Here is an 11,567-nt window from a genome sequence, read left to right as displayed (position 1 = left end):
GAGATAAGGTTGCACAAACCTTTCACAAACCATCTGACTCATGGGTTAAGGTTTCAATGCGTCAGGGTGATGTGGGCTGGAAGCAAACAGCCGTCCAGGATTTGCAGCGGTTTCACAGCACAGTCATTTTCTCATCTCTGCCGGACAAGTGCAAGCAGAACAACCTCCTGTGGCCGTAAGTTTGGCCCTGCCCCAAGCCCTCCAGCCATCCCTTCCCACCTGCTTTGGCCTTGGAGTCCGTAGCCTGCACTGAAGCTATGCCCAAACCCCACAAAACTAAGGCAGGTGCTGAAAAGCCAAAGCAGGTGCCCAGCTCTGCAGGCTGTGGCCCTTCGGTGGTAGCTGGTAACGGGCTGTGCTGGATTTTCCCATCTAAAAGTGGCTCTGAGACAGGTATTTGATCATGCATGTACCCCACATTCAATTTTGACACGTGTTGCGTTTTATTGTGAAAGAAGGAGGGGCATTCTCCGCAGCAGTTTGCCATCGCACCATGTGGCTCTGCCACGGCTGTTTGCAGTTGTTGGCTCCCACATAATGCTCCAGGGGATGATTTGGGTTCATTTTCTTTCTTTTGGGGACATCACTTGTGGCCGTTGGGGTTGTCCAGTGCCGAAGACAAGGCACAGAGATCCAACAGCGGTGCTGGAGCAATGGAGGTGCGCCGCATAACCTTTCCACTTGAGAAAGTTGAAAAAGTTAAATGACTGTTTTATTATGGAACTTAAAGGGGAAAAAAAACCTGCTTTCAAGGAGAATGTCTCTTTTTGTCTCTGGCTTTTAAGCACACTTAAGCATGAGCCTGTGGGGATGCACGTGTTCCCTTTCACTCACATGAGATGTTCCACTCAAAAAATAAACGAACGAATGCCTCCTTCCTTTATGGTATGTGATCATTACATTTAAAAATAGGAGGGTTTTGAGGAGGTTTTCCCAACTGATTTTAAAAAAAAAAAAAAAGAAAAAGAATGAATAGGTAAGAAAACACTGAAGTAATGGGAAAGGCAAGTTTGAAATGGAAGAGGGAAGAGACCAACATTTATTTGCTAAGCCAGTGCAAATAACACAAACCGTAGCCACATATCAGAGGTCAGATCTACACCAGAGCGAGTAATAAAAATGGAGAGAAACCAGTGTCTAGTCCTGAATAGCTTTGGAAACTTTATAGGTGAAAAAAGTCCCCAGACCTTTTATGTTTTCTCTTTCAGAAAAAAACCCCAAACAACAAAACTACGGGAGCCTATAACTGTGAAACATGAATTAAAAATGCAATAGGATTAAAATGATCAGTTAGAAGGACGGCTCATTGACAAAATCCCTGTGTGCCCGGTGTGGCAGGGATGTGACGTGCAGAGGACTCTCCCATGTGGCATAAATCTGCCACTGCACAGCGATTGCTTTGTAATGCAGCAAAGGCGGTTATTGCCAGAGATGGAGGCTAAAGCCAGTGGAAGTGAAACTTGATTTAATCCTGTTTTCCTGTTAACTATTCAGTATCCTACATGCACGTAGAAAAGTCACTCATGAAAGGTGAGAAGAAAAAAAAAAATATCTTTGCTGGGACTAAATTCCAAATAAAAGCACACAGAAGCTGACATCTCTAACCATTAATGCTTGGTCACGTATATATGGAAAAATTCTCTACAAGTTGCATATTTAATTAACTCTTTTCCAAAGAGACCCCAGTACTGGCAGAAGCAGTGTCTCCAGCACAGAGGGTGCCATGCCTGACCCACCTCCTCGGCCCCACGCTACGGACATGCCATAGTGAATGGCCACAAATCTTTGCCAGAAGCGGAAGGGAAGCAGGCGAGCTTGTGACTTCCCAGCACAAAACCTCCGCGTCACCATTTCCTTCCTGATGGCCAGCGGTGAGCCGCAGTGGGCATGACCCTTCTGACACTCTCTGCTGCTTCTCATTCTGTTGAGCTTCAGCTAAACTACTCCTGAGCAACCGCATGTAATTCTTTTTTTGCAATTTTTTTTTTTTTTCCCTGTTGTGTACTTTACTAGCACAAACCTTTTTGGATAAACCTTTCCCGCTCATGGAATTGCAATACTGCATTTTTACAGCCATTCACAACCTGGAGGCATGGCTCCTCATGCCATCCCACGTGGGCTGGCCTACAGTAGACGCTGCTTCTACCACCCTGTGGCCTCCTAATTAAAACTTCCACATATGTATGAGATTAAAAAACTGCATGCTCCTGCTGCAATGATCTCTCTTTCCATTGCAAAGTGGCAACATAGTGGTGTGGACAACGCACACCAAACTGAGGCCGAGGCCACCTGGGCCTCAGGATTGGCCATGGCCACCTGGAAGTCCAAACTGGTGCTGAGGCATGAACCCAGAGCTTGTACGTCCAAGGGCAGCTGCCCTCACTGACCAGGGAGAACTCAGAAAACACAGCCCATGGCCATTCAGGGTGCTGCAGCGTTGGGATTTATGGGTTGCTAAATGGTCTCTGGGTGGTGGATATAGCCCCTATGGAAGAGCCACTGTGGACTCAACTGTGCCCATGGTTCTGCAGCTGGCAGACACCTTCCTGGGAGGTGCTAATGGCAGACATTAAGTAATAAGGCTTTAAAATTCATGCATTTTGTCAAACTGATAGAGGGGAGGAGCCAGGAGGTGAAGGGAAGAGTGCCAAGGATTGCCCTTGTTGCAGTGTGCAGGATGTGGCCCTCCTGCCCTTCCCACTGCTACCTGCATGTTTGGTGGGTGCTAGACGTCCATGACCCATCATTCTGGCCTAAAATCTATGGGGTGGATGGGAGAAGGGACACTTTCTGGCTTGCGGAGGGCTGAAGCAAGGGGGGATGGGGGGGTGGCCTACACCGGCCTCAGTCACGAGGCAGCGCACGGATCTGGAAGGGCTTGGGACAGCGCGTGAGGCTGAGCGTGAAGGCGAAGGTCACTGCAGCAGCCGCCGGTGCCCGGAAGGTGAACTTCTGCAGGAGGGCTGCAAAGAAGATGAAGAGCTCAGTCCTGGCAAGCTGCTCCCCGGGACAAGCCCGCTTGCCTAGAAAAGGAGCAAAAACAACCCCAGTGAGTCCCAAGCGAGCTTCAACCACCTCTCAGGCTCCTCTCGCACACGCCGCATTGCACAGGCTGTGGGAGCTTTTCTTCCTCGAAAGGTTAGGTGGCAATGTTCACCCACACATTTTGCAGAAACCTTCCCCAGAAGTTTACTGCTGAGCAAACTGCGACGGCTGTTAGGGTAGATGAAGAGGGGAAAGTTGGTGAAAAAAAAAAAACATTTACACAGCTTGTGCAAGAGGAAAAAAACCTTATTTTTTCATCCTGTGATAACAAATTGATTTCCCTCCTGCTCTGAGCCATCAGTATTAACTGTTACTGGGATTTTCACTGTGGGGATGGGCTGAAAGCTGGACAAGGAGCAGTACCCCCTGCTTTGAAGGGGGTGTCTTGGGGAAAAAACCCCAAACATTGCAAAAAGGAAAACCATCTCCCTATCCATCATCCTACCTGCAGAGAAGGGCAGGAAAGCCTCCCGCCTCCTGTACTGGCCGTTTTCCAGGAAATGTTCGGGATTAAAGGTGTCTGGAGTCTCCCACACGTTTTTGTCGAACATTATCGAAGTCAGGCTGGTCATCAGGGTGGTGCCCTGCAAGAGGTGGAGAAAATGGGCGATTACGCAAAGGAGAAGAGCCAACGTGTTGTCAGACTAGTTTATTATTAGCTCTGTTCCACATACAATGTAAACTACTATTTTTTTTAAGGGCAAAATGTTTTTTCTTAAGCTACATAATTAAATGAGGGTGAAAGCCTACAGGATTGTTCACTTCTGTGCTCTTCTATATATCACCCTGGCGTTGATCCGTACTTTGTGCTGCTGTCACTGGTGATATTAATATAAACCATCTTAAAATCCATAACATTGTGTTCCCATAGGAATTTGAAGCAATTTAACCAAATAATTTTCAACTGATCCATTTTAAAAAAACCTGATCTGATTTATCTCAACATCGTCCATCAGAAAAAGGAAAATATTTTAATCAGTGTGGAGCAAAATGCCCAGATTTTTTTATTTTTAATTTTCCTTGATGCAAACAAACAAATACATGGAAGTGACTAGATATATCTAAATCTCGTATTTTCTTTTTCATAATGCCAAAACAATGTGTACACATCAACACCTATTACCTGGCTTTTATCAAGTGCTACTTTTAATAAATGATCTTTAATACTCTGTGGAATTAATAAACCCAAACTGTTTGCTTTCGTATGTTTCTTGGCCCTGTATTTCCATAATGCCTGGAGGGTGCCTTGTATAACATTTGTAAAACTGAAAATTATGACCAACACTGTAGGATCTCACGGTTCTCCTCCGTAAGGAGCTGTGACCCATAAAAGCCCTACAGCATCCCTCAGGAGGGCTTGTATTTTCCATATGAGTGTGATATGTCCGTAAGATCCCGCTGATTGGTTACCCTCCAGATGAGATTTGGGACTTGGGCCATGAAGACCTCTCTTTGGTGGGGCAATGGGAGGGCTCGTGGTCTCCACGTACTTTGGGCAGGTGGTAGCCAGCCAGGGTGGTGTTGCTGGTGGACATCCTGGGCACCCCCAGTGGCACAACGTTACCCATCCGTAGGACCTCGCTCAGCACTGCCCTGGTGTAGGGCATGTTCTCTTTGTCGGCCATCATGGGTTGGCGGGACTGGCCAATCACTGTGTCGATTTCGAGCTGCACTTTCTCTATGGAAAGTGAGAAAAAGAGACCTGTGGTCAAAAGGTTCCCAATAAGAAAAGCGGGGCATAGGCATGTCCAACATGTGGTAAAGCTGGAAATAACTTTGGTTTTTGAGTTTCACTTCTCTGTTTTTGGGCTAAATGAAGGACCCATCAGTGGCCTTACCCTGAATGTGGGGGTATGCGGCCATGTAGAGCAGAGCCCAGCGGATGGCGGTTGCCGTTGTCTCAGTCCCAGTTAAGAAGAGGTCCAGGGTGGAGCACAGCAGGTTTTCCTCATGGAAATATGAGCTGGTGTCACCCTTAAACTTGGGGAAAAGTATGGCAATGAAAACTCTCATTAGGGAGGAGAAGCTTTTGAGAACCTAATCCAAAACCATCCATCCATAAGTCAAGTCCCACTGCTATTTTATTACCCATCTCCCCTGGACTTGGAAATTTCTACCCCTTACTTTCATTGAATTTCAAGCCCTGTGGACTACTTTTTGAAAGACACTCTGTTTGCTGTAGAGTGACTTTTGAAAGCAGGTAGTGTTTTTAAATGTGAAGTTTCACAATAGCAAACACAGGCCTGCAAGCTCTCATAGAAACATGAACACGTTCCCCGAGAGTCCTCCTACGCCGCATGACAGAACGAAAAATGGAAGAAGACAAAGTGTAAATACTTTCAAATGGAAAAAAAATAAATCTGTGTGTTTACAAAGTGATCAGGCTCCTGCTGTTGCTAAAAAGTTTGATGTGGAAGAGGTAGGGAGGAGAAGGCAACGCGGGAGGCACGGGCTCCTGTGATAAAACAGCTTTGAGTCTCATCTGCTCATTTCTTGGGTTAAACTTCAGGTGGCTTTAGGTATTTCTCTCTTACTTTTTCTATTTCCTTCAGGTAACAGTCAATGTAATCTCCTGCCTCGGACTGGTCCAAATCCTCCTTGTGCTTTGCAATCACTCCCTTCACAAAATATTGAAGTTTCTCCCAGTGCCTGAAGATTTTCCTAAAGGGTCCTGGTAGCCATCTCATGACCAAAGGAAAAGCATTATACAGCTGGCAAGAAATCAAACAGAGTAAAAGAGCATTTCTTGAGTTAAAAAAAAGCATGTGTCACAGTTCAGATGATAGTGCAATTTATTAGCTCCACTTGCTACCAGGAAAAAAAAATCAGTTTTGCTACAAAGGTCAATTTAGTTACACAGATGTAAACAGTACAAACAAGATAAGATGTTTTCTGCTGATAAAGCTCTTTAATATTGCGTGGCCAAAGCTGTCACCTAATGTGAAGTGGTCACTGGAGTCAGAAACCGGGTGTGGATGCAGAGGAGCCCCTTAGTGCTGGGGTCCATGGAGGGGACAGGGATCAGACCTGGCCCATGGTGTGCAGCCATTCAGAAGCTGTCTCCAAATCCACCTACTCAAGTTATAAATCTGCACTCTCAGACAGTTTTGTCATAAATAAAAGTCATTTGAGAAACTGGTTGGGAAAGGGATGGGGGAAAAGGGAATTTTCACTGAGTGCTACTAATTGACTCTTCTGTTTGTAGAAGCACAGATATTTTTAAGGTTTTTTCATTGCTCTTCAGCTATGTTGGGCATAAGATTGGTTTTACAAACCTGCAGTGTTTTTTCTCCATGTGCCTCAATAATTCTAACTTGCTTCCTTGCTTTCCTGATGGATTTTTGTGTATAAACCCAGTGTAAAACAATACTTGTGGTCATTTCCCTTATGACATGATTCTTTTCCTACTGGGAAAAGCAGATTACATGGGTGCCTTAGAGACTCCAGTTTCCAAGCTCTTATGTGCAGCTGAAGCTAGAAAAGCATCTGACCAGCTTTACCTGGCCCCAGAAACTTCCGATGAGTAGCAGCGTTTCAGCCAGTGAGTGCAGTAATTCCTGGAAACGGTTGTCATGGTAGTCAAAGCGGTTCCCAAAAGTTATGGAACAGATGATGTTTGAAACAGCGCTATTAATTTTGTAATGAGGGTCAAATGGTTGTCCTGGAGGAAACAAAATGAAAGACAGCTTTCCTTTTTCTTTCTTTAAAGTCTCAGTCAAAACCACATTCCCTACCGTATTGACAGTTGTGAAGCTGGGGTGAGACCTCACCTACTTTTTACCCATGGTGATGCTAAGGCTACAGCCATGTCCTGGGGTCCCCATCACCTCCAGCATCCCGTTGGAGGCTGGATATTGGGTACCATGACATCCTTTCTCTGAGAACATCCCCTCCCGTCTCCAGTCCAGGCTGCTGGCACACACCGACGTTAGCACAGAGCTGCTGAAGCAGGGCTTGAACTGTTTTCCAGGGAAATTGACTGGGAGCATGCCACGGTATGGCTGTCGGGTTTGCATGCTCCAACACGGTTTTGGTGCCAGTTTTAAACACCAGGAGAGGGTCCCTCAAAGCTTAGCCTGGGGCAGAGAGTTCACATCTAACCACACTGCAAAAATGCCATTGCACTGACCTTTAACTGTCCATCACAAATAAATCACGTGGGATGGGAGAGGGCTGAGGATTGCAAGTCTCTGTGGCCACCTATAAGATGCAGCAATAGCTCCTATGGCACATAGATGTGATGCACATAGCTCCTAAAAGACCCAAGTGTGGTGTGACGTTCATCACATCTATGTTCCTTGGGAGAGCTAGTGAGCAGAGACCATCATCTCCTAGGGCACATTTAGGCAGCCTGGAGAGCTACTTGCCATGATATGAAAGACTAATATCAGTAACGAACCCAGTCCAGCCTCGAGCTGCGGTCGCTACGCTGGGGAGCATCACTTTGAAATGCAAGGCACTGTGCACAGTACTGCTGATCTCTCCACTCTTCAAGAAAGTAATTAAACTGGGCTGGTGCTCAGATATTAGAGTGATGGACATGATCACTATTTGTCATTACTAATGGGAAGAAAGGCCCAAACCAGCAGCTTAATTAGTTTATTGATTAGGACTATAAAGGACTATAATCAATTGGCAACACGAAGTATTTGGCCTGTTCAGTGCAACAGCAATTAAAATGGAGCAAGTTCAGTATATAATTTCACAATTCCTATTTAGATCTTTCTTGTTTACTATATATAGCTCCATAGAACTAGCTAAACCCCATCTGCTTCTATTTAAAGCTGAAGAGCAACATCACCCATGTACCAACATACAAATTATTCTTACTAATATCCCTCTGGCAGTTCTTAAAAGCTGGACCATAAAAGAGCAAGGCACATGCTTCATCTGTGCACGATACAAAAGGAAAGCCTGACTAAACAAGTTTTAAAATACTTTGCAAAACCAAGGACAAGCAGAGGTTAACTAAGCCTCTGAGCATATGTGCCTGATAGCAGGAGAGCTGCGTTAATTCCTTCACAGAATACAGGAGAGACTTTCTTAGCCATATAGACATGCAAGTTTTAATAAACACCTATATATATATATTTGCTTAATATTAATAAGGAAGAGCTAAAATAGTAGGCCTGAGGTCTAAAGGAAGTGCTAAATGCGCAGTCTGGAAGTGTAAGATAGAGATTTGAGCTGTTGAAGAAATGTTTTGCATGTTAGGAGCTGCGTCAGAGTAAGAGTTTTACTTCTCATCGTTCGTTTAGCTGGAAGCTTTGGGCATGGTGCTGTACCTTAACTGCCCACCTTTCTCCTCCTCGATCGTCTCCACAAGGTACCGGCTCTCCTCTTGCACTTTTTCCTCAAAACTTACAGCAATGCTTTTCAGTGTTGCTGAAGCAAACTTTCTCTGTTGCCTCCATATATGCCCATTTGATGATATGAGCCCTGTAGGTGGAAAAAACAAGTGAACAAACCTCGCTCTGGGTCACGTATTAGTCTTGAACAAAAAACCCAATCCAAAGCAAACAAATCCTGCAGACATTGAAAAACTATAGCTTTGCCTGGGAATTAAAATTCAAGAGTAATTGGCTTATGCTAAAGATCTAGCTTTATGGATTTGCTTTAATCTGCTACTTTGTCACTTTGCGTGGGAAAAAAAGGTGTAAGCCAAAATACTATAAGTACTATCACGCTGTTGGCAGAGCTGCAGGCAGGAACACCATACCCCCGTCTCTGGAGCTATATGCAACCAGGGGAGAAAAAGTGAAGGAGAAATTAAAACCAAGGGGAAAACTCTTCAACTGTGTCGATCGCTGGGCAGCTTGCATTTATTTCTCCTCTTTCATCAAGACTTGACTTTGGTCCCATCATCAACCTTAAATCCCAGAGAGATTAAAACATACACCTGTGAGATTATTATACTGAATTCAGTTCTTGCCTTCCTCTGTGCTAGCTTTTTTGAGTGCAGTTAGCAAGGGTCAAATTCAACCTGTTTCTTTCACTCTAATTGTCATCATTGCAAATAAATAGATGAAAAATTTGTACCCAAATCCTGGTAGCTGTTCTTACCAAAGCCTCTAAATATTTCTTGGAGGAGTGGAATATTTGGACGATCTGTAAATATTTCAGCCTGGTGGACAAGAGCTTCTCTCACCATCTGGTACCCGTTGACTACCACAAAAGTCAGACTTCCAAACTGCACGCTGAAGATGTTCCCATACCGACCAGTAAGCTGAAAGAGAGTTCATTGAACTCTGAGAGCAAGAAGGTAGAGATTTTCAAGACTCACCAGGACGAGACCTCCAGCAATGACATGTAACTTTGAATTTAGTCCTGCTTGGAGCAAGGGGACTTAAGAAAAACGCAAACTTAAGTCTGCAGGTCCCATCCAACCTAAACTGTTCCATGAAGGCTGGAGATGGCATAAAAATGCTAGAGAGCTGTAGTATGGGAGAGGTGATTTGCTCATATTTTTTAGCAGGTATGAGCTGAGTTTCACCAGGCGGTTGCATCAATTTAACTTGTAAGAAGGACATTACTTGCTTGGTAACTTATGGGCACCTGCTCCATCCCTCTTCTTCACAAGAAGAGTACAAGAGGTGAAGGCAGCACCTGGGTCACCATGCCCAAGCTCTTGCTGTTGAGGGCAAAGCACAACAAATAATCCCTTTCATCAACTTTGTGTTTAAAGTAGTGTGGTTTCTTGCTCCAGCTATCCCATTTAGAAAGTAGCTCCAACTGCTAATGTCTAGAAACCTACTTCTAATTTTAAGCCTGAATAAATTTATGGCTAAATTATAGCTATTTTTCTTGCATGGACTTTTCTGGCATTAGTGTCTCCTGTGCAGCATTCAAGTCCCTGATGTATCAGAGCAAAGGGTGATCATACCATGTCTTGGGCCCCACTCCGCCAAGGGGTTCAGGCCATCCTCCTCCCAGTATGAGTCTACCTGAAAAGGCACACATGGTCACCCCGAACTGCCGTGGTGACTCAGGAAACCAGTCTGGGGCCAAATGGGTGTCTCAGTCATTGTGCACATGTCAATGAATGCACCTAATTTTATTAATAATAATTGTGTATAGTGAAAAATATCCTGAGCACGCTGCATCAGCCTTCCCCAAGGGTTCCCAGAGGGGACACCCGTGCTAGTGGCCTGTGAAAACCCAGGGCAGATGATAGGCTGGTGTCAGCCTGCTAAGTAAAAGCAAGCGATAAATAGTCACCAGAAAGGCTACTTGCACCCAGCAAGTCAAAACTTTTCCTTTCACTTTTTCAGAGAAGCATACTCAGCATGTATATAATACCTCTCTTTCATTGGCTCTGGTGGGAGTCAAAGCTCTGGAAACCTTTCCAGAGCAATCACTGTCTCTTTCTGTGACACAGAAGAAGCCACAAGGGTGGTTAACTCAGGGTCTTAAATGTTTCTTTCAGTTGTAATGGGACAAATCGTTGGCCTCTGAGCAAAGACAATGACAATACAATTTCCAGAGGTGATGTTCACAGTCCAAACAGTTAATTTCTCACACAGCACTTGCCATACCTCCACCAGCCTGGCCCAGTCCCTCCAAACCCTTCATGGGCTCCAGCAGACAATGATCATGGTCAGATGGGAAGAAAGAGGAAGAACATCTAGGTCTTCCTCCATTACAGGTTTCTTTCCCATTGGACCTTCCTACTCCCATGGAAGAGGAGGTGACAGTAAGAGATAAAACCAAGAAGGGTTGTCTCTCATACCTAGTTATTATATAGCTAGTTCTTTGGAGGCTGCCCTCGCTTCTCAGATTTGGTGACAAAAGTCACTGAAGAGGTAAAATATTGTTAGTAGGAGAAATGTCCGCGGAGCTCTTACCTTCTGCAGTGCAAGATGGAGGGGCTGCTTAAAGTCCACAAAGGTTCCCACAAGAGGAAAGAGCTGTGGCCCTGGAGGGAAATTCCTGGGACGTCTCCTTTTCACAAGGTCAATCATCAAAAGAAATGTGACCAGAATCACCAGGAGCATCCGACTGTTCAGCTTTTCCAAGAGTAAAACCAAATCAGGCCAAAACTGAAGCTCCATCTTGGCTGATGAACTCACAGATTTTCATCCCAAGAAGGTACTTGATGCTGGTGTTATATTTGCTAAAACAGGAATGGAAGAAAGGACGAGAAAGAAAACAAAACAAGCTAAGATGCTGATAGCTTACTGGGGACAGGACTTGCCATGGGTGAGCTGCTTTCTCATGTACAGCTACTTCCAGACCACCTGCTGAATAACTAAGTTTAAACACCAGGATCTCCAAAACCTCAAATATTTGGCCAAAAAAAAAAAAAAAAAAAAAAAAAAGCAATCTTGCAATCCTTTAGCTTTACATCTCTGTCAACTCCCTAATTTTCTTATGGAAGAATATTCCTGCCTTCTGCCCTTAACAAGGTGCTCCTTTATACAGACACCTCACCAGGATTATAAGCATTACAAACATTTGAGGTTAGGACAAAGCAGCTTACTTGGCTAATTACCTATGGTGGGCATTGCATAATTTAAAAAACG

General features: G+C 44.7%; 1 protein-coding gene across 1 annotated transcript; it reads right to left on the bottom strand.

Moving 5' to 3' along the window:
* Positions 1–2,844: 2,844 nt before the first annotated feature.
* LOC104632734 (cytochrome P450 2J2) lies at positions 2,845–11,096 on the bottom strand. The gene is made up of 9 exons (XM_010298704.2): positions 10,890–11,096; positions 9,109–9,271; positions 8,344–8,484; positions 6,546–6,706; positions 5,580–5,756; positions 4,884–5,025; positions 4,536–4,723; positions 3,491–3,629; positions 2,845–3,023 (listed from the first exon to the last, which is right to left on the bottom strand). Exons 1-9 carry the CDS (start codon positions 11,094–11,096, stop codon positions 2,845–2,847), a joined length of 1,497 nt encoding a protein of 498 aa, XP_010297006.2.
* Positions 11,097–11,567: the final 471 nt, after the last annotated feature.

The sequence above is a fragment of the Balearica regulorum genome, chromosome 8 (assembly GCF_011004875.1).
Source record: "Balearica regulorum gibbericeps isolate bBalReg1 chromosome 8, bBalReg1.pri, whole genome shotgun sequence".
Classification (NCBI taxonomy): Eukaryota; Metazoa; Chordata; class Aves; order Gruiformes; family Gruidae; genus Balearica; species Balearica regulorum.
The sequence above is the reverse complement of the archived record's forward strand: the minus strand, read 5'-3'. Positions and strand labels throughout refer to the sequence as shown.

Excerpts from the sequence above, each read along its gene's own strand:
- LOC104632734 (XM_010298704.2), bottom strand. The coding sequence starts at position 11,096 with ATGGAGCTTCAGTTTTGGCCTGATTTGGTTTTACTCTTGGAAAAGCTG. Across the intron at positions 9,272-10,889 it reads TCCATCTTGCACTGCAGAAG|CTTACTGGTCGGTATGGGAA; the intron begins GTAAGAGCTCCG and ends ACTCTCTTTCAG. Across the intron at positions 8,485-9,108 it reads AGAAATATTTAGAGGCTTTG|GGCTCATATCATCAAATGGG; the intron begins GTAAGAACAGCT and ends TTCCACCTACAG.